General features: G+C 26.3%; 2 protein-coding genes across 2 annotated transcripts in view; both read left to right on the top strand.

Moving 5' to 3' along the window:
- LOC136071967 (F-box only protein 21-like) overlaps positions 1–7,148 on the top strand; it is a 38,557-nt gene extending 31,409 nt beyond the window's left edge. Inside the window, exons 11-14 of the mRNA XM_065818631.1 lie at positions 962–1,081; positions 1,749–1,816; positions 1,890–2,047; positions 6,949–7,148. Coding sequence (XP_065674703.1) covers positions 962–1,081; positions 1,749–1,816; positions 1,890–2,047; positions 6,949–7,118 — 516 coding nt within the window. The 3' untranslated portion in view covers positions 7,119–7,148. The remainder of the gene's footprint in view (positions 1–961; positions 1,082–1,748; positions 1,817–1,889; positions 2,048–6,948) is intronic.
- Positions 7,149–8,633: 1,485 nt separating this feature from the next.
- Positions 8,634–23,875, top strand: LOC136071968 (Bardet-Biedl syndrome 4 protein-like). Its single transcript, XM_065818632.1, has 14 exons — positions 8,634–8,826; positions 8,985–9,064; positions 9,197–9,260; positions 13,071–13,182; positions 13,486–13,577; positions 13,783–13,945; positions 15,289–15,343; positions 16,461–16,529; positions 16,662–16,814; positions 17,834–17,925; positions 20,270–20,349; positions 20,522–20,591; positions 20,691–20,811; positions 23,618–23,875. The coding sequence occupies exons 1-14, from the start codon at positions 8,715–8,717 to the stop codon at positions 23,690–23,692; spliced, it is 1,338 nt and encodes a 445-aa protein (XP_065674704.1). The 5' UTR covers positions 8,634–8,714; the 3' UTR covers positions 23,693–23,875.
- Positions 23,876–24,452: the final 577 nt, after the last annotated feature.

Genomic DNA, 24,452 nt, shown 5'->3' with positions numbered 1-24,452 from the left:
GGGTAATCACAAGGCAGAAAACTATGTGAAGTTGGTTCTATTTCTCATAATGAATTAAGCTGAAATGAAATGCACAATGTCACTCGCAGTCAATATCTTAGGTGCTTATCTTGATTAGCTCAAGGAAAACATGGGACCTAAGGGATCATCCATAAAATTACACAATGATAAATTTATTTAACAAAGTGAAACAAGCATTTTATCAAGATATATTGGACTTTAAATGTTGTTATCAAGGACAGTATAACAAAAACATGGTTGTTTATACAGTGATATACAGTCATTTCTGAAGCTTTTTGAATGGTTTTTTACTGTTTTTGTCTATTCAATATGTGGTTGTTGTTTTTTACCAGACTAAATAAAAGAAAATATTTTTAAAAAGTTGTTTTAAATAGTGTTACTGTTAAAAGTTTTTTATTAAAAATTTTTCTTTGTTTGTGCAGTGTGCTTATTCCAACATATTTTAATTTTAACTTTTTATTTATTGTTTTAAGTTTTTTAAATTAAAGAAAAAGATTAAACTAAAATAAAGTTTTTGTCAAGTATTATCACAAGATACAACATAATCTTAATGCATTTTTAACTTTAATTTTTTTTTTTAATCTAGAAATGTAGTGAGCTGAGCGAATTTTCAATTTTTTTAATTATATTAGATATGAAAAAAAAAAAAAAAAGTCTAAACTGAACTCTAATCTTTATTTAAGTGTTTTTCAAAAAGTTTCTAGAGGTTGTGTAGGGTAGTGTTTTACCTTGTGCTTGGATTGTTAATATCAAAAATTATTTTTATTTATTTTTTTGATTTTGATCCCAAATTGCAAAAAAAATCAAAACAATCAAAACGACCTTTTATTAAAGTGTGAAAATTTTATTATGAAAATTGAAATTTTTTAAATCTAAATATAAAAGTTTTCATTGTAAAAAAAAAAAATTAAAAATAGTTAAAAATTAATTTATTATTCAGGTTGTTGAAAATTTAAGGTACTTAATTGCATCCAGTCGTCGGTTTGATTCAAATATTCTTGATCAGTTGCTACTTCAATCGTATGAAAAGCAAAGTCTTACTCATAATCAAAGAGATCGTGTATGTATTTTTTCTATAAATATTATTAAATAACTTATGTTAATTCTAATAAAATTTTATTCTTATGAATAATTTATGTAAATTTTAATAAATTTTCAAGCAAGTACTAATAATTTATGTAAATACTAATGATTAGTTTTTTACTATTTTTAGTAATAATAATATTTATTTAAATAATAGTAATAATTTATTAATAAATAATTTTTTTTTTATGTAAATACTAATAAAAATTTTATTAAAATGTAAATGCTTTTTAAATTGCTCATAGAGTCGTATTTTTGATTATTTATATGATATTCAGTTTCATAATAATGTTTTCCCAAAATGCAAGATCTGAAGAATTCTATTCTTATTTTTAATTTTTTTTTTTTTTTTTTTTTTTTTTTTTTTTTTTTTTGTTATTCACCTCCTCAAGGCCGAGAAGGCCACTACAGATGAGGAAGGCTACTTATTAGTGGTTATAACCCTCTCTCAACTCTATAACTCCGAAACACGAACCTTAGGGAACAAGGCCGCTGCGCGGAGAAACAAGTTGAGCGCGGTACTACCAGGGACGTGGTGGGGATCGAACTCGGAACCTCTCGCCTATGAAGCGAGCGCTTTACCACTACACCACTACCGCATAATATTTTATTTACTTTTTACGTTATTGTACTCTATATTTCAGAAGTTAAAAAGTTCTTGTGAAAATAAAGATGTCTTATATCGCATTGGTATGGTGATGAGGCATCTAAGGTGAGCTAAATTAGCAATTTTTAGCATTTCAATCAACAAAATATTCATTATATTTAATTATGCATGATATTAGGTATAATTATATTTGTGTAATATATGGTTGGGATAATGAGTGTATAATGAATGAGGAGTGGAAAATGCAGATGGGAATTTACAATTTAAAGTATAAAGACAAGCAACCATACTATAATGTACTTGTGGATGATGGATCTACACACTATGTTGCTCAAGGTAAGGATTTCTTCTACAATTTTATTATTTTATAATTTTAGAATATATTATCTAAAACATATTAGTTTTTTGACTTAAAAAGTTTAGATTACACATACCCAATCTCTGTATATGAGGCAGCTTGAACAATTGCCCATGTTAAGATATTAATTATAAAAAATTTTTTTAACTGGTTGCAAAATTTAATTTTTTAAATGGTTGCAAATTTTTTTTATTTATTCCGATTTACTCCCAACAAGGCTGCTAGCAACCACTATTAAATTGGGAGTTACTAGAAAATGAAGAATATAACTAAAAGCAAGGAAATGGTTGACAAAAGACTTAAAAAGTTGTAAGTTGTATGAGTGAGGAAAACATAAAAATGGGAGAAAAAAAAAACTAGACACATAAAATTTTTTAGAGCATACAATAAAAGGATGAGACTTTGCTGGTAGACAAGTCAAGTGCGAATGAGTTCTGGTTAATGGAACTAGAGATGATAGGTTCTTTGAGCAGCTACCATGATAGTATTTATAGAAAAGAGAGACGTAACCTTAAGATGATGGGAGAGAGGCTCAAGCTTGGCAGATAGAGTGGGTCCAACTACATTTACATGGCATTTTTGGACCTTTTCTAGAAAAGAAAGAGCATCATTAGTAAAACCAGCCCAAATATGATAGCAGTATTCCATATGTGTGAATAAGAGATTTATAGAGGATGGAATCAGGAGTAAGAAAATTGCGACCACGATAAAGAAAACCCTAGCAGATGCTAATTTAGCAATTGGTTGTATACATGATTTCCATGAGAGGTCAGTAGCGATAAATAATCAAAGAAGATGTAAAGAAGAGGACTCAGCATGAGGGTTGCCATTCATCAATAGAGGAATGTTGGCAGTAATGCAATAATTGTTTACAGTAAATCACTGAGTATTAATGGAGTTAAAATTCACAAGTCACTGCAATCCCCAATCTGTTGCAGTCTCTAAAACAGATTGGGGCTTGCAGTGGCTTGTGAATTTTAACTCCAACAAAAGTCAGTGATATACTGCAAACAATTATTATAATACTGTCGACATTCCTCCTATTGATGAATGACAACCTTAGAACAGACAATCAATCGTAAACCTGATTTCACTTCTAGTTGAGATCAGGTTTAAGATTGGCTGTCTGTTCTAAGCAATTGAAAAGAGAAAACTTTTTGTCGAGACAGGGGTATAAAGTCACTAGCAATTAGAACCACTTTAGATGTAAGATTTTCAGGAAGATCATTAATGTAGACAAGAAACAAACAGGAACAAGGATAAAACCTTGAGGTACCTCAGAAGTTACTGAAGTAATGAAGAAATGAAGAAGAGTATTGGCCTTCAAGGATGACTTATATAAAGGAATAAGAAAGAAATGATTTGACAATCTCAAAAACTTTGCCAGATACACCTTATTGCCAGATAAACTTTATCAAGTGCAATAGCCTTGTTACCATCTAATGCACAATAAAATCTTTCAGTCACAGCAGTTAGCAAGTCAGCCATAGAGTAAGAGGGTCAAAAATCGTATTGATTGCCTGACAGTAAGTTATTTGACTCAGGATGGGACATTAGAAATTTGTTGAATTAAGGCTCAATGACCTTGCTAATAACTGTTTAATCAGACAATAGTTGGAGGGGTCAGAATGTTCTCCAGATTTTTAAAAAATTAATGTAACATTTATCAATTTTTTATTTATGTTAAAAGTAAACAATATTTCTATACAAGAAATCTAAACAAAAACCTATTTTATACACATGTGTGAATGAGTAATTACCAGGTATTATTACCAGGTATGTGCAATATAAATAAATATTTAAATAACTAATACTCATCTCTTTATGTATATAAATATAAGTTCTCTCTAAAATTCTTTGACTTATGCATATATTATAAAAGCTATCTAAAATAGTTTAATAATTTATTATTAGTTTATTCAATGGGACAACATCTATTATTAGGTTATTCTACAGAACAACATCTATTATTAGACTATTCAACAGGGCAACATCTATTATTAGGTTATTTAACAGGACAAAATCTAATAAAAACTCTATAGTAAAACTTATTAATAATTTAATAACTAATATAACTACCCCTTCCCCTCTTTCATCATCAAAAAAAAAAAGAAGTATATATTTAAATAAGATCCTAAAATAAGCTTGTATAGATAAATTATTCTTAATACTTAATATTAAGTTTCCATTTAAACTTTTTATTCATTAGGTTACTTATATTCTATTTACATATTTTCTACTTTATATTATATCATACATTTGGTTATTTATATTTTGATTGAACAAAAATAGTTTCAAATTTAAAACTTAAATTTTTATGCAAAAATTTGACACTTGGAAATTTTTCAATAATAGCGAGAGCCTAATTTTGTATATGCATAAATCAAATGAGAGAACAAATCATTTTTTAAATGTATACAGTTTCTTTTAAATTAAATACTCAAAACCTAAGTTTACACTAAGTTATTCTTTTACCTGCATTTGACTTTGCTGGTAAAATACAAAAATTTCACTAATAGCATCTAAAAATGTATTATTAAAGTATTACTTCACAAAATTAAAAAATCTAAGAAATCTTGAAACAAATTTTCGTTATGCATCTCACCTAGTAAATTAAAACTTTAAATGATAAAAATAGTGGTGATAAGTAGAAACTATGAAAATTTATAGAAAGTTTTATCCTAAATCTATGCAATAGTTTTAAGGTAATATAGAATATAATCTAAAAGCAAAATAATAACTTGGTTCCTTGTTCTTACTCTTGAGTCCTTAATATGAGGGAGGAGGGGGTAATTTTAGTTCAGATCTAATAAACAGGGAGGAGGTCTTAATAAAAGGGTGGGTGAGAATTTTATTAGAGATCTAAATAAACAATTTAATTCTACTGTGGCTTGCAGTCCAATGTGCATTTTTTATCAGCTGTTTCAATATAATTCAATAGGATTTAATATGCTTACATAATTTTTATAATATGGTGAGAAATAAGCGAAAACCTAGATTTTGCCAAATTGAAATTTACAAGGTTTTTTAAAGGTTGATGATTTTTAAAGCCTAATAAGAAATAATTAGTCAGTGACTATTATATACATTTTCTGATTTTTTTTTGTTTTAATTTTAAGATATTGCTTTTTTGTTGATAACAAGTAAAAGTTAATAAGGAAGGAGGGGGGGGGGGAGTCCTAATAAGCATGGGGTAAGAAAAATTCCTGTAAATTATTAATTGCCCCTCTTATTTATGAAGCCTCTAAGAGTTTAAAAGTGAGTCCTCTTCTTTAAAATTTTTTAATTTTCTGTTTTAAAACTGATTGCTATTTTTCACATTTTCTTGGATTGTTTACTACTGAATTTTCATGGAAACCCTATATACAATTAATTGCTAAATTAGCATCCACAAAGGTTGTTTCTCTTTATTGTGCTTGCCATTTTTTTACTGCTGATTCCATCCCCTACCTCTGCAAATCTCTTATTCGTTCCTGTATGGAATATTGTTGTCATATTTGGGCTGGTTCTTCTAATGATGCTCTTTCTCTTCTAGACAAGGTCCGAAAATGTGTTGTAAACATAGTTGGACCCGCTCTATCTGCCAAGCTTAAGCCTCTCCCCCATCATCTTAAGGTTGCTTCTCTCTTTTCTATAAATGATGTCATGGTAGCTGCTTAAAGGACTTATCATCTCATTCATTTACTGTATCTGTCCCTGCATGTTTTAAAAACTTTTATTTGTCTAGTTTTTTCCCCAAACTTCAACTCTTTGGAGCTCTCTCCCATCTTCATGTTTTCCTGACTCATACAACCTGCTACTTTTGAAGTCTTCTGTCAACCATTTCCTTGCTCTATAACAGCCTATTTGGGAGTAAATCTAAACTAAAAACTAAAAAAAAAAGACCCAAATTATCCATGTGTAGAAGTATTTTAATTCTTGAATTTTTGCAATTAAGTGAAGTAGTGTGTATGTTATTATAAAATTGTTGAATTTTAGTTGATTTTGATACATCAAAGGTTGTCTATCATTTATCCATCTCCATCTTTGTAATCTGTAGCCATTTTCACCATAACTATTTGCATGAGGAAAATTGTAGACATATCACATTGTGAGCACTGACAGTAATTTACTTCCAGGTAAAAAATAAAAGTTATCCTTCAGTTACAATTTAAGTGACAATTATAAAGAGATTAGAAAATTGTATAATTTCTTCTGTGTTAAATATTATAAAAATGTGAAGATAGTTATATGAGTTTATAATATTTATTCTTTTTTATATTCCTAAATATATTTCTTACAGTTGTCTATAATATTGTAGTACAATTTAAAAAAATATTGCTCCAGAAAGATTTTTGTAGGACCACCATCCGCAAAGCATCAGAGAGTTTATTTTAGTTAGAACTATAAAGTAGAACATTCTACGGGATGTACTTCTCTGATATTCTGTTCTCTGATATATTTTGGTATGACATATACCTGTATACCAATCATTAACCTAACAATCTCTGACTTAATAATTACTAACTTATAAGAAGAAGAACTTAAGCAGTAATGATTTTTTTAATTAATGCTCTAAAGTTATTTCTGTGACTGTTTTTAAAAAAAAAAAATAGATAGTTCTTGATAAGAGTAATATTAAATCTATTAAATCTATTATATCAGTTTTAGTTGTGCGTTGGATGGAAATGTCAAGTTGTGTTGCTTTTGATATTCAGTTAGTTTCTTTTTAAAATCTAAAGTAGTTTTTATGAAGCTAAAATGGAGCTTTATGTTTTGCGTAAATACTTGTTCACTTGCAACACAATGGTATATGTAATAAGATACATCACTGTACATCTCTGTACACCATTGATTTCGAAAATATATTTTTATTACTGATTTATACATTTTTGCTTAGAAAATATTGTTCAAACTAAAATGGAAAGAATTATAAACCACAAAGAAATTGGAAAGCATTTTAAAAAGTTCAATGGAAACTATTATGAAGCAACAGAAATGCTTTTGGAACTATTCCCAGAAGATCAGATGGAAGCTGATAAACATTTTTTTACTGAAATGCAGCTCTAGTTGCCATGAAATAAATAAATTAGTTTTGTATTTTCTTTTATTCTCTTTATTTATTTCGTTTGTTTAACGATTTTGATTTTACAAGTATCATTTTAAAAAAAGGTTTTCTTTTTTTATGATTATCAAAATTTTGTTTTTGTATCATAAAAGATTTCTTTTTAAATTATTATTATTTTTTTTTTTATATCGACTAGATAATAAATATTATTAAACTTAAATATTTATATATTTTAGTTACTATTAGTTACTTAGTTACTTCTATTAGTTACTGACTCAAGTAAAGTAAACAACTTATTATTATTACAGCTGTTACGAATTTTATATACATTTTTTATCAGAATGTTTTATACTGATTGTTTTTATACTGATGTCCGTGTTAATGTGATGGAATTATCAATTTTTGTTTGCATTTTTTCTTCTTTAGAATGCATTTAGAAAAATATATTTTAACTTTTTATTTGTTGTTTACATAAGACAAAAAAAAAAAAATAGTACCAAATACACAACTAAACTAGAAAACTACAAAATTACAAATGAACTTTAAAATTATTTTCAAAATTACAAACTAACAGTTAAGAAAAATATTAACTAAGTAGATAAAACTATTATTTGACAAGTACTCAAAAAATACAAATGTTTAATTTTATAATCAAATAAAGATAAAATAAATATTACAATAAAGGATAAATTGATATCTTGTATAAAACAGTGTACTTTTAAAAAAGTTTTTTATTTATTTAATGAAGCTTGTTTAAAGTAGATTTTTGTAACTTGACTTAAAATAAAAAATAAAATTTCTTTTAAATAAATAAATTTTAATGACCCTTCAACACAAATTGTATCCAAAGTTGTGCTATATAACTTTTATTAGATACAGAATCTGAACCTTGTTTTAACCAATTATTAGAGAAATGAGAAAGTGTCTAATCTAAATTTTATCCAGTTTTTTTTTTTTTTATAATTTATATTTAATTCAGTATATATATTTTTTAAATCTTGTTTCAATTAGATTTGAGATATTGACCCTTTTACCCCAATCCCCATATGTGTTTGGCTATTAAAAGTTTTTCTTTTGAATTATTGTCAAAAAATTTTATTTAATTCGTTAAAAAAGTTGGGTCAACATCTTTTATTATGCAAGCATTAAAAAGACTACTATCCAGGAAAAGGGTTGATGGTGGGGACCAAGTGGGGAGGAAAGAGAAAATTGGGGGAGTAAAGAGAAAATTCTTAACATGTATTTATGAGAGCATGCATGAGATAATATAGAAACAATACACCCAACTAGTGTTTATGTTGTATAACTAGACCACTGTTAACAACATCAAAGTTAGTGTTTTCAGTGTTAAGAACACTATTATTCCTGTTATCAGCTATTAAAGTTACCATATATATTTAAATAACCAGTATCCTCATCATGAAATTAACACTAGTGACTAGGTTGCAATAGGACTTTAGGACAATGGGCTCACCACTAGAGATGTAACCAAGGTCAAATTTGTAACATAAATTTAAATTCCAATGATTTTATATATATATTTTTTAGTTTTAAATATGCAAAAAAACACTTCTTGAGGTTTATAAATTAATAAAACAATGGTTAGTGAATCAGATATTAAACCAAATTCATCCAATGAGCCATTAGAAAGAACAGATGAAAAACATAAAGCAGAAACACTTAAAGGAGTTAGAGAAAAACGAGGAAAAGGTATTAATCGTTCTTTTTGTTTTAAAATTAGTTATATGTTTCTTTTATTTCACATTTTTCTGTATTGTAATTTTATGATATTATAAATTTTTATACTCTGTTTTGGTACCTGAGAAAATTGCATTGTTTTTTTGAATAAACTTTCTTTTGATGTTTAGCTCCAGAAATTCATGCGTTTGAGAGAAAAAATTGGTTAATTCATTTACACTATATTCGCAAAGAATATGAGTCATGCAAAGTTAGTGTTGTGCTTATGTTTTTCTAAGTATAATTTTTTGAAATTGTTTGATAATCAATAAATAGTTAGCAAAAATTAAAATGTTTTTGTGAATTTATATTCTATTATGAATAACTTTTTTTAATTTTCAAGGCATTGATAAAAGAGGTGTTGTTGGAATCAGATACTATGTGTGAATACCCACTATATGTTCAAGGTTGACTTGTGTTTGTTTTATTGATGCAATCAATTTTGATTATTAATTATTTTTATAATAAAATAAATTTTTATATTTTATAGTTTTTTTTTTTTGGTAATGATGTGGTAATTTTCCCTATGACTTTGAAACACATACCTTGACAAATAAGGCTACTGCACAAAGAAATAAGTTTAAATAGAAATATTCATAATTAAAAAACTTGAGAAACATGTTTTGCATGGAGAGACAAGTCAAAACAGTATTATTTTTACTAAAGTTACTAAAGGGTGAAGAAACAAGTTGAAACAATATTATTTAAAAGTAAAGCACTTGTGTGCAGAAACAGGTTAATAATATTTGATATTGATGATAATATTTTGATTATGATATTTTATTTAAAATTTAAACCATATTTACGTATAGAAAAAACTACATATATAAAATAAATAATACAAAAGTGTATACAGATCTGAGTTTTTTTCTATCAATCATAGTTGACCTTCCTTTCTCTCCTATTAAATAAGTTGTTATTTGGTCTAGAGGAATGTGTTGGTTTGGATTAAACATTTTGTAGGTCTTTAAAAAACTAAATCTGTTTCTTAGTTGCAAAAAAACTGATATGTTACACATTTAGATTTTCAACAAATATTCAATTCAGAGAAAAGCTTCTCTTTAACTAGTAGTAAATTTTTACTCATTTTGCTGTTGAGAGCTTTCATTATGAGAAATAGCTAAGCTGCTCAAATAAATCTGAAAATCAATGAATACACAATCCTATAATTAATAATTATAATTTTTATAAAGTGATTTTAAAAGCATTAAATAAATTTATTTAGTAATTCTTAAGAAATAACCAATTTAAACCACTAGCTCATAAAAAATCTGATAACTTAAGCAAAAGCTACCATGGCAAGCTACTTGCATGATTTGTCATGTGCATTTTAAACAAGTATTTCTTAGCTTTTGCTATTATTGATTCTGGCCATGACATACATTTGAGAGAGCAACAGTTTTTTAAAACTGGGCAAACCAATAAAAACTGTAGAATACCACCTTATGTTAACAACAAACAGCATTCCATAGTTTGCGCAGTTGTGCTGCTTTAGTTCAATGACAGTTAGTGAAAGTGCTTGCAAACTGTTTCTGTTAACTTAATATATAATAAAAAATGAAAATAATGATATAATAAAAATGAAAATAATAATATATATTTATATATATTATTATTTTCAGGAGAGAGGAGTACCATGGTACTTTTTTGGTTTTTGTTAAATGATTGATAGATGCAACTTGAAGATTACTCAGAAAATACAGATAAAATGAAAATTTAATAGATACTGTAAAAATTGAAACTTATTTACAAAATAAAATGAGTTAAACTTGTAAATTAAAATTTGAAAATCTCCAGTTACAAACTTAAATGGCCATAATTTTTGAACACTATGAGATTTTTGTTTGAAATTTTTTGATGAATCTAAATATAGTTAAGAATAATGAAAAATTTTATGAATACTTTATAAACTTGTTGCTATCACTTTTGGAATAGAAAATGTGAAAATGTTAGTGTTTTTTTGTTCCCAGGCTCCAATCATCACAATCCTTTGTGAAGCATCCTTAATTGACATAAACATAGTTGTGTTAATTTTAATTTCTTTTTTTCTTTTTTTTAATAGTTTTGTTTGCTAAACCAAGATCATGGAATCTCTTTGACAAAAAAAGGGATAAATACAATAAGGTACTTACCAATAGAAACTTAAAGTAGCATGACCTAAAACTTGACAAGTCTATAAAAAATAAAGTCATTGAAAGAGCATGAATTTTTGTCTCTTTAAAATCTCTTAAAGGCCAAATAATATCTAATGGCCTTTTGTCACAAAATAGCTCGAGGCTGAATTAAGTTGTAGTAAATGATCAATTGTGGATGGATCTAAATAAATGCTGATTAATTGGATGGATTTAAATAAATGCTAATGTTGCAATAAGTTAGATCTCTATATACTTATTTCTTTGGTTAAATAATCAATACCTTACATTAGGCACTTTTTATTTGGAAATGTAAATAAAACTTGAAATATTTTATTATTTAAAAATTAAAATTTAAAATATGGTAAAAGAAAAACAAATATAAAAGTAACGAAAGCTATTTAAATTCTTGATAAAATTGTTATTCACTGCAGCAGCTCTACTTCCTCACAGCAGCAGCCTTCCTCACTGCAGCAGTCTTACTACTCACTGCAGCAGCCTTACTTACTCACTGCAGCAGACAGACGTACTTAAAAAAATTTATAATTTCCTTGCCTCAAGTAGGTTGTTCGGTCTTGAAAAAATAAAAAACAGGAATAAAAAAACAGATATAAGTTCCTAAATGTTTATATTAATAGGCCAACTAGGTTGCAGCCTAGGGCCCTGGAATTTTAGGGGACCCAAAATACTTAAATTTGATTTTTATAAATGTGACTTCTACAATTTTTATTTTTAAACCAACAATGTTTTCATCTAATATAAGTTTGTTTCAAATTTAATTTTTTTTAATCTTTAAGTTATAATTATATTTTCAATCTTAAAAAAATAAGAAATGTATAAAAACAGAGGCTTGAAAATCAACATGAAGTGCTTTAACTCGGATGATAAAAACTATTTCTTCAAATTTAAAACAAAGAGCTGTGGCATATGAAGAAGCTTTTAGATTTCTGATTGATACTGATATTACCTATAAGAATTTGTATAAAAGTGTTGAAGAAGTTGCTAAGCAATATCACAAAGATATCAATGAATCAGTATTTCAGGAAATTTTGCAAATCCACAATCATATGAAAAAGTAATTATCCAACAACTACTTTGACACATTTATTACTGTATGAGTTGATTAAAAAAAAAAAGCAGAAAAATAATTGTATGATCAATTAGTTTTTTATTCTCTTGTTTATTCATTTTTGTTTAAGCAATGGGTTTTCAAAAAATATATAATAATAAAAGTTTTTTGAAAAAATTTCTTCCATAAGAAATTATGCTTATAGAATGTAGATGTTATCAATAGTTTTCAAAGGACTAACCATATTTTATACGAAAAAAGTTAAGGGTCCCGAAACTCGGCTCTGCCTAGAACCCCCTACAATATAAATTCTGCCCCCACCCCCTACCAACATATATATTTTTACAGGACAGATAAGATTTTTTAACCATTGCAAAGGCAACAAACCTAGGAAAAGGAAAACTCTGATATAAAACCCCAATTTAGTTGTGGGTAATGGTAGGAGAAACTTGTAATCATTAGGTAGTAATTTTTCTATTGCTAGTATCATAATAAGAATACTTTATCCTGATCTGCAAAGATGATTTTTTTTTTCTATTCGTTTATTTACCTCTCAAGGCCGAGAAGACTACTTCAGTCAAGGAGGCTACTTAAATTGTGGTTAAAACCCTCTCTCAACTCTACTATAAAACACAACAACTACAAAACACGAACCTTGACGAAGAAAGTTGCTGCGCTGAGAAACAGGTTGAGTGCAGTACTTCCAGGGACATGGTTGAATTGAACTTGGAACTTGCATATGAAGTGAGCGCTCTACCACTACAACACTACCATATTTATTAACACCATGGATATTTTTAACACCATAGATACTGTTAATTCAAAATATACCCAGTTGAAAGGTTTCCTCCACTTAAAAATCAGTTTCCCCTCCCACTTGACAAATCAGGTCTCTTTTTCATTATGGGGTCTCTTGCACCTGAATGGGGTCTCTTGCACCTGAGGAATGGGATTCCCTGCAAATAATACATATAAAAAAATTATATTTCTTACACTTTTAATTTTTACAAAAATAGCTTTAATACTACGTGAGGAGGGTAATATTCAAGAGGCATTAGAAGTATTTCAAATGTGCCAGAAGATTAACCAAACAAACGTTGAAAACTGGAAGCAAGTTGCACGCTGTTTGTAAGTAGTAATTATTGTTTTGTTTGCACTTTTTAGTGTGGTAGCTGTGTCCCATGAAAAACAGCTGTTACAACAATGAGATGATAAAAGTTTGTATAAAGTTATGTATACTACTTTTTTATTTACTTTTATCAAAATTTTTCAGCTTAGTAAGATTTTATTACAATTTTTTATCATGTATATTTTGAAGAAAATTATTTATTTAAAACACTTTTTTATAAAATTAAAAGATGTTTTTAATTAAAAAATGTTTAGTTTGATTGAATTATTATTTAATTTGATGGAATGATTATTTTGTCTTAGATTTCTTCTTGGTCGACATAAGATGTCTTTAAGCGTTTACGAGGAAGGTTTAAAGCTTTCACCTAAAGACTGGGAGATTGTTCATAACATGGGTTTGATAAATTTTTCAAAATTATTAAAAATCATTAATATTTATGAATATATTCTTAAGGCTATGAATTTTACTTTAAGCTTTTTAATACTTTTTTAATACTTTTAAATATTTAAATTATAGTTACAGTTTTTGTATAGGGTTGAAATTAGTTGAAATTTAAATATTAAAATTTTTTTATCATAAAATAAATATTAATTTTACAGGTGTCTGCTACTATTATTTAAATAATACTAAAAAAGCCAAGGAGTTGTTTGATCAATGTCTACTTTTGGCGCGTCATGATATAACATACATAATGTTAGGAAAATGTTTTCTGAAGGAAAATGATATCGATGGAGCATTACATGTGTTTCTGAAAGCACAGGAGTATTTTTTTTTTCCTATTTAGTTTTATTATTTTAATATTGTTTGATACAAGGCTTAAATAAATGTTTAAAGACAGTATTAAACTAGAAATATTAAATTAATTCATAAATACAACAACTGACAAGGAGTTAGTTGATGATTATTAAGGTCAACACACCATGCTGAGAACTAAATCTCTTTTCAATTTATTTTTAAACTAAAATGTGCTAAAAGTTATTTTTAAATATTGAGTAAAACATTTTGAAATATATGTGTTACTTGTTATTGTGTTAATCATGTTCCAGCTCTCCCCTTTATATTCAAAGCTAAAAGGTTTTTTGTTTTTAATTTTATTTATTTCAATCATTGTTCTTTAGTTTAACTAATACTTCTATGATTGCTCCCCCCTTGTTTAACTAATATACATTTTTGATGTCAACCCTTAAACAAAACATAAGTCTTGACAAACACAGCCGCTAATCATAGTAAAGATCTTACTTGGAACATCTTGTTTATGAAATAAGCCCTCTATTATTACATCAGTACTGCATTAACAATTAATAAATAAGAAATATTATAGATAATAAAATAAACTGTAAGTAGAATCATCATCGAGTTGTGCAATTAATCATCAGCAAATTTTAAAAGTAATCATTGCGACTTTTGCATATAATCATTAAACCATAGTTTCTAAGTACTTAAAATTACACATACAATTCTAAGCTTAGTTTTAAATCATTAAGAGAACTTTATTTAGAAGAAAAGAAAAAGAAAGAATAATTTAAAAAAAGAGTTACTATTTTTAGATCAACTTAAAAGTTTAGATTTACTAGAAAAATAAAAAATAAAATTATTAGTAAAAAAACAAGAAGCGGTTGCAATCAGTTGCAAGAACGAATAAAAGATTTGTAAAGGCAGTTGTGGAATCACAGTAGACCACAATGAGACAAACATTAGAATCACAGTAGACCACAATAACAAAGCAAATGCTAATTTTGCTATTAAATAAATGGTTTTAAGGAACAGTCAGTATCAAAAGAATATTGACAATATATAAAGTAGAAAACTTAACGAGTATGTTGCCATAGATGCAAAGACACAAGGGTTTTTGTGATAATGATTTAGATCTTATTTTATCTTTTCTATTATTAGAAGTTCTATTATTAAGCGCTTTTTGTAGATTTTTTATTTGATTTTTATTTTTGTTATTATCATAAATGTTTTTTACTTCTTGGATAATGCTGTTATATTGTTACATAAAATAAATAATTTAATATTTGTATATAGCATTCTAATAATAGGTTCTTACAATCTCTAAATGCAAGTATAAAAAAAGTTTTTAAAAATAAAAATTTTTTATGTAGATTTTCTCCTGAAAGTCCGGAAATAATGACTACCCTTGGTTTGTTGTACCTGAAGGTTGTGTTTTTAAATTATTTTGCTTTTATAACTCAAATCAACACTAACTTAACTTGCACAGTTAATATGAATTTGACTCACTTATTCATTACTAAACTTGTTTAACCAACATTAACTAAGTATGTTTAATCAATAAGTATTGCTAAGCAACACTAATAAGTATTGCTTAGTCAAAGTTATTCAAGCATTCTAATACACCATTCACTCCAAACCTGCACTTGAATAAACTCCGTCTTAATCGTTTCTTATTAAAACAACATCGCACATTTATTTTAATTAAATAGCTTTTTGCACTTTCTGAGTGGAATTAAAACCAGTTCTAAATTTGATGGGAATGAAAAATATAAATTGTGTTTAAAATTTTACTGTTAAAACTTGTTTTATTGTTGATGCAAATGGGGTACAAATAACTTAACTTACTTAACTAATGGTAAAAAAGCATCTTCAGTCAATAAGCTTGCTAAGTTATTATATGAATTTACTAATCATTTTTTAGTTGTTTACCAAAAACTAAACTTGCTTACTTAGTATTAACCAAACTTATTCATCCAAATAACTAAACTTGCCTAATCAAATTTAACATCTTGCTTGCTCAAAATTAAACCTTTTCAGCGAGTAATAACTAGACTTAATTGACATTAAAAATAATAACTTGTTTAATTTTATTACTTTATACTTTTTGTTTGATTATATTATACTGTTATATTAATAGCATAAGATATATTTTTATAACCTTCTCAGTAATTTTTTGTTTGATATTAGATAAGAAATATTTAAAAATTTTCTTTAATTATTTGTGTACCGATTTTAATGAAATCGTTTTTATATTATAGTTGTTTTAAATTTTTTAAACAATTTTGTTAGGAATTTAGAAAAGTTTATTTCCATTTACCACTTTTTGATAAAGTAAAATAATGTAACCATTTTTATACATGCACCACCATTTTATTACAAAGTGATACTTGTATAGGATCTGTTGCTTCTTTCATTAGATCTTTTTCTCGTATCAAATAAACATTTGTAAAAACTCTTAAATTTTTTTTTTTTTTTTTAATTTTCTATTTCAAGTATAATTGGTTTTAGATAAATGAATCTGCTAATATGAAATTGATTTTAGATGAATGAACCTGCTAAGGCATTCGATAAATTTGGCAGTGCTCTTGTACATGATCCTTGCAATGTTGATGTAAGATTTAAATTATGCACTTTTTTGTATCAAGTTTTTTTGTACAATGCTTTTTACAGTTTCATATAGAGTTTTTTTTATTTAAATACGTTTTATATATTTTTAAGCATGTTATTTCAACTAATTTTTTAGGCAGTGCTAGGGATTGGAGCTATGATTCAACAAAAAGATGATTTTGACGTTGCTCAAACAAAATATAAAATTGCTGCTACAGAGATACCTATGTCTCCATTCTTGTGGAACAATATTGGGATGTGTTTTTTTGGGAAAAAGAAATATGTTGCGGTATGCAAGTCTTTTTATTTTTAATTTTCTTACGGAGTTTTTTTGTTTGTATTTTTTGCAACACTTTGTTTTCAAGAAATTCCAACATTGAGTTAGCTAAAAGTATTGATCAATTTTTAAAATATTCCTAGAAAGTTTTGGAAGCTTTGTGATGTTGAAAAATAATAACATTGTACCGATCAACAGCCAAGGCCACACAGAGTATATGCTATTGAATAGGTCAGGGTTTAATGTCTGAGGTGACAGCAAATTGGTGATTTCAACACTTTTATAACAACAACTTAACGTTGTAAGATCCACTTACAATGTTAAGTTGTTCTATTGGTTCATATTCAGTGGACTAATGGATTTGGAGCTGGAGATAATAAAGATATCAACTATGCATTTTTTTTAGCAAGTAAACATAAATGCATTCATGATGCTATAGAATATCACCTGCACCTGTACCTGCAGGAAATGGAAAAACCTCCAAATCAAGAGACTAGTATATAGTTTGTTTTTAGACAAACTGTATACTAGTCAGCAAGATCAGCGAGCAGACACTTGTCTATGTTAGCGAGCACACAGTTGTCAATGTTAGCTAGCTGTATGAACAAGTTTTAAATAAAATTTTAAAAAATTGCCCAATGCACTGCAAATTTTATTTCCCATGAAAAAACCTATCTTCATAGTGCTAAATTGATGCGGCAAAAATTATTGAAGTATGGCTCGAAAGTGTTGCCTCATTTACCCTATTCACACATTTAAATCCAAACAGGTTGTTATTAATTCTGATCACTAAGCAATACCTTATGCAATCAATCAAAGATACAAAAAAATTTTTCCATTTTGAGATCACCTCAATCACTCGTTTTATTTAAAGCCTAAAGAGTTCTAGGTCTACAACATTCATTCGTTGTCTAAGTGTTATCAAGAGGTCATAGAAAATGATGGTGTATATTTTGTTCTCATTTATATCACTATAATTTTTACTATATAACTATATAATATGTATTACCTTAGATTTATTTTTATTTTAGGCAGTTAGCTGTTTAAAACGTGCTGCTTACCTTGCTCCATTTGAATGGACTATTTTGTATAATTTAGGATTAGTTCACTTGACTCTGCAACAGTATCTTTTTGATTTCTATTTGTTAGATTTTAAATTTATATTAGTTTACTTGACCATGCATTGGTATCTTTTATGGTTTTATTTTTACAGATTTAAAATGTATGATTAGTTTGCTTGACCATGCAACAATATCTTTTATGGTTTATTTGAAAGAGTTTTTTGGAAAGAGTAAAATGTTAAAGATTGAGTAATAAAATACAATTAAAAAATAATTTTCAGTTTGTTATGTTTAAAAATTAACATTGAAGATAGTCAACTTTACATAATGATTTCAATGTGCAGCAATGATTTTGTATCCAAGTATTTAAACAGTTTAAGCACTTGATTTTAGAATGATTCGATTTAAAAAATAGACTAGAAAAATCAAGATAACTTTGTTTTTTAAATATACTTGAGGTCTGAGTGCGACCATTCTTTAATACTAGCTTTAATGCTAGCTAAACTTATCTTCTGGTCTTACTAAAGTGGTTGCTTCACTGAAGTTTAAATGTAATTCTGCAAGTTTTTGATGTTGCATTTTCAGCTTGATATCTTTTTAAACTCATATAAAAATATATTAAATATAAATGATAAATAATAATAATAATAAAAAAAAACAATAAATATAAATATCTTTTTATATAACGCTTCAACACATAAATATGGATGAAAAAATTGATATTTATTTTAGTTCATTTCTAGTACAAAACAACAGAAAAGTGATATACAGCTTTGTTACTTTCAAGTTTCAAACTATTAATGAATCAACTTCAAACTGGAAAAAGTGGTTATGTACTGCTCAGTTTGTAAAGAAGAAGTTTTAACAATTTGAGCTTTTAACTACTAGGTCAAAGATTATGTAATATGTACAGCCATTATGGCACCAAAAAAAAGCTTTAAATTTAATTAGACTTTTGTTTTATGACACTTTAACCTTTGTCTTTTCTCGAAGAATATTTGACCTAAAATTTGGCAACACTTAACAGATATCAGTAAACCACAAGCACACCAAAAAGCTTGGGTCAGAAGTTTATTATTAGGTTGACATTTGCAATTAAAAAAATTTTTTAACATAGTCAACTTTAGAAAAAAGTTTTTTTCCTATTCATGTTTCATTATGCCATTGGTGAATATGTCTGTGATAGAAATGGATAGTAGTCACTCTGAACTATTTTATTATTAAGTTATAAATTTATATATTTATAATTTATTATTTACAATTTATATATTTATAATTTATTTATTATAGTAATAAATTTTATTAATTTTAATAAACAAAAGAATGAATAAATAAATACAGAAACGAATGAATGAGTGCAGAAAATTAAATTGATATATTACTTAATTTTTCAATTAAAAGAATCTAAATTGTATAATTTATTGAATTAAACTTTCAAATTAACTTGAGAAAAACTATTTTTATTTTTGCTGCCATTTTATGGTCTTTATTTTCAAAAGGTTTTTTTTTTCACAAAGATTTATAAACAACTTAACAGCATGTTTATAAATGTTTGCGATTTTTTGATTTTATACTTTTGTTATGTTTATTTCAAATTTTTTTAAAGGCGCAAAAATGTACAAAAAGTTTCATAAATACTCTATAGGAGTTATTTGATTTGGTGATCTATATGGTAAGTAAATTATACTCTTTCAGAAAACGTTAAAATTAGTTTGGAGACAATTCAAATAACTTAAATTTAGTTAAGGCTAACTGTGAGCGGTTTAAGTTTGTCAGGAAATTTTTTAAATTATGTCACATTTTTTCTCAATCTTTCTTTTCTTTATATCTTATTTTAGTTAACAATCTCAGACACAATTGTGTTATTTTCAGCTATTTTATTGGCTAATGTAACTTTAGCATGTTTTTTGCATCACTTATGCAACAACCCATCCCACTACGGAAAAATTGGTCCATTTTCTTCCAGTATAAACACAATATGTTTTAATGTTCTTATTAACACAACCATTAAAGAAAAATGTGTTTTTTTTACAAGTCATTTGGTTTTTTTTTTAAGTAGCTTTAGTATTTTTCAGATATCTTAGTAATTTTAGCTTTTTACACAACTTTTAATGTCTGACGCAATGTTGCAATTGAGTCTGTCAATTCCATTAAAATGTTTCAAAAAAAATGATTTTGATTGAAAAAATTATCTACAGTGTTAGGAAATAAACAAACAGTGTTATAGAAATATATAAACAACATATTTAATTTAATTTATTTAACTAACTGTTAAAAGTTTTGGAATTTTGTTTTTTACGGAATGACAGGTTCTTTACGAAATGGTTCAATTTTTACTGTCGACAAACCTAAACTTTTTATTATTTTGATTTATGATTCAAAACTTTAACTTTAACTATGAAAAAGGTATGCATCTGCCTTTCATTATCTGAAAGCAGGTATTACTATTCAACCTAAAAATGGTCAGCTATTTATGCTTCTAGCAGGTAAACATTTTTTTCATACTATTAACATTTATAAAATATTATTAGTATTCGATAGTTAGGAATTTTATTTTTTGACAAGAATAATATAAAGGCTTATTATCTTTTTTATACTTTATATGGTAATGTTGTTTATGTTTTATATGTTTCAATCTTAATTATTTTTTATCTTTAGTTACATTAACATATTTAAATGCTGCGGATGATGCCAAGCAAGCTTATGAGCAATCGATTTTATATTCTAAGTATCTTTTCTTTTTTTTTCTTGATTCATGTTTTGTTTGTTTATGTTTCTTGATTTGATATTTGCTTTACCAATAAGTTTTTTAATCCTTTTTGTGAAGGAATGATCCGTTTGTTCATTTAAATTATGCTGTGTTACTAAACAAAATGGGAGATCAAAGAACATCGGCAAAGCAGTTGTCCTTATTTAAGAAAATTGCTAGTGATGTAACTGACCAAGAGGCAAGTATTTTTTGATTAAATAAATATAAATTTTTTTATTGTATTTAAATAATAACCATACATAATATCTCTCTAGCCGTGTATTATTTATAATATCTTTCTCTGAATATGTATTCTGTCTTCGTATGAATATGAATATGTATTTGTCTTCGTGATAAATTAAAGAAAGTCAAAGCAAAGATGTATTTATATATTTTTTAATGAAAATCAAATCTCTTTTACAACTATATGTTCCATGCAAATCGCACTTATTAAATAAAAATATAGTTGAGAAAGTCTTGTGATTTGTGGTTATCTAATAGAAATTTTGTTTAATAACTTTTTTGTATCTCATGAATTGCGTTTGATAGTTTGACCAAAATTTTAATTATTTTGGTTAACATAGTTATATTAGAGTTAAGGATCGTCCATAAAGTACGTACGCTTGGATTGGGGAGAGGGGATCTGCAAATGGCGTATATGATATGAAAGGCGGGGGGGGGGGGGGCACGCGGTCAATTATAAAAGTATGGAGACAATAATTTTTTTAAAAATATCTTAAAATGTTGGGTAGGTAGGTTAAAAGCGTAGGTACTTTTAGGGAGGTGGAGGGTACTCAAAAAAGCGTTTAAATATCAAAATAAAAGCGTTTGTACTTTATGTGCGACCCCTTATGTAGAATTGTCATAATTATATATTATTATGTATTATTATTATTTTTAAATTAATTTATTTTATTATTATTGCTGTTGATTTTTTTTTGTTTGTTTTATTTAAGTGTCACCCTAATGACTAGTTTTTAACTATATGAGTGACACCTAACCTAATTTTGTAAAATTATAAAAAACTTATAATTTTTTAATTTTTGGTTGAATAAATGGACTATATATATTATATACGAATTGACATAATTATGTAAGAACTGACATAATTAACATAATTATTTAAGAATTACTTCTTAATGTGATTGTACAACAATTTTGGTTATGCATTATAAGGGTTGTACGAAATTAATTATTATATTGCTCACATTAGTTCTGTTTTAAAAATTTCATTATCTGCTTTCATTTATTTTGATATAATTTTAAAGTAGATTAACATAATATTGCCAAAGTTTGGTCATCGTGTAAGCTCCGTCACCGTATAGCTTTGGTGTCCATTTAAAATTGGTCACCAATAATAATAAAGCTTTAATAAATAATTTAAAATTTACCAAAAAAAAAATTTACCAACGGCATTTATTATTAAATTTGGTTAAAGCAATTTCGTTGTAAAAGAAGAAAAGTGATCCACTATATATTTTTTTTGTTTTAGATTTAGAGTTCTTTTTCAACCCTACTCAGCAACTGCCAAGTTACTATTTATCCAATATAGCTGCTCTATGAAAACATTTTGACAAAAGAATTCATAACAGTATTTTTCATATAGCCTTTATATAAACTTTTACAGAGTAAATTTTGTTTATAAAATAGGCTGTTAACTTCTTTTTGAATGAAATAATAAAATAAACAAGTAAAAAACCTAGGCATTGGTAAATAACGAATTATATCAAATACATATATATTTAATTAATTCAATAACATATATTTATTTAAATAATATATACATTTAATATTTTCATGTCTTCCATAATTGCTTAAGCATTTTTAGGCTAGATTTCGCCATATATATATATATATATATATATATATATATATATATATATATATATATATATATATATATATTACAGGCACATTAGAATTGTAATGATGAAGGCTGAATTAATTAAGGTAAGGCTTGTAGCAATGTACAAGTCAATTATGACAAATCATAACAATATTTTTACTAATTTTTCATAATATTTATGTTATGTGATAGTATTTATCTTTTTTTTTTATTAATAAGAATTGAGAAGAATTTAATTTAATCTTTTTTGTAAGTACTCACAATTTAATTCTGTTATTTTTAGAGAAATGTTTTTCTATACAAAAAAATAAGTCTTTTCTTCTTTATATTGAATTAGTTTTAGTTAACTTTGAATCAATTAATTATTTTGAACCAGTCATTTACTCAAATGTATATGACTATTTGAAAGAAAAAGGTTTGTTTTGTCTTTTAACATAGTACACTTAGTTTTTGAGATGCATGATTAAAGTTCTTTACGTAAATCAAAAACATACGTTGGTCAAGGATTTATCCTCGAAAAACTGCCAATAAAATTTTTTAATCAAAAACAGAAGTGATTCTCGAGGAACTTCACAAAAAATATTTCTACACATTTATTGTTTGAATATTACTTACTATAGTTTAAATCTATAGTTCGGTGTGTTTATTACGTTAGCAAAGTGAGTAACCCTTAGTCGCAGCATGCAGTATAGCTTCATTTGACGGTTTACAATAGCTTAAAATAAATAAGAAATGGTTATTACTTTATATACAAGAGGCCCATAAAAAGTACTTGTTAAATTCTTTCAAATTTAGTAAAGGAGATCAGGTATCATTGATATTGATTCTTTTAAGAAGTTAAAATGTTACATAAAGTAACACAAGTTGTTGAATTTTTGTTATATAAACAAAAGTTGTTCATTTGTGTTACATAACATATAACAAGTTGTTATTTATGTAAAAACCAATATAAACTAATTTTATTTTGATGAATAATTTCGACGGTAGATTTAAATCTTTTTTTTTAAAGCACTTTAGTTAGAATTACTCAGTAGCAAATATGGATCGAGTTTTTTTTGATATTTCTGAATTATTTTTTTAGTTTATAGATTTTTATTGGTTTATATATGTAAACTAGTGCAATTTGTTTATACATGTAAACTACATATCTTAAATTTAGTTATTAGACACAGCGAATCAACTCGCAGCAGTTTTGCAAGTGGGTTCTACATTTAAAAAGAACAAAGGCGATTAAGTTGTGAGATGGGCTCTGTACGATCAATGGCATTAGTATTTCGCCCGGACTATATTTATGCTTGATTTATTTTTTAGTTGCGCTTTAATATACTTCTAATAAACTATAATTGTATATAAAATATATATTAAATTGATTGTATATATTATTATAAAAAGTTATATAAAATCCATAACTACTTTTAACTTTAATGTTTATACTATAATTTAGTTTTCAAGTAATAAATACATTAAAAATAATATGAATATATTTTATATATTTACGAATAATTTATGTATTTATTAATTAGTAAAAAACGATTATTTCATTGCGTACTAGAACTTTCATTAAACTTAACCAAAAGTATTTTTTTTTTCATCGAATTTATCAAAGAGACGAAAATCCTCTAAAGCTCCCAAATGTTTGCATTGGAAATTAATATATAAAAAAAGAAATTTCTAGGTGTTCTTCTTGACGATAATGTCACATGGATATATCACATAAAATTAATTGAAAATAAAATTTCTAAAAATATCGGAATACTTTATAAGGTAAAACCTTACCTAAATCAAATTGCTTAAAATATTTCTTACTTTTACTTTTATATCATCTTACTTTTATTTATTGTTATCTCAATTATGTCAACACGTTAACAACTATATATTACCCATTTAGCAAATCGTGTAGCACTTAAATTTATGTGTATTGAAATAAAAATTAAAAACTTCTTTTTGCCTGCATTCTTTGTTTTTTGCATGTTGCATTTTTATTTTCATTCTGC

Source organism: Hydra vulgaris, chromosome 15, assembly GCF_038396675.1.
Source record: "Hydra vulgaris chromosome 15, alternate assembly HydraT2T_AEP".
NCBI classification, from domain to species: domain Eukaryota; kingdom Metazoa; phylum Cnidaria; class Hydrozoa; order Anthoathecata; family Hydridae; genus Hydra; species Hydra vulgaris.
This window is presented reverse-complemented; position numbering and strand designations above follow the sequence as displayed.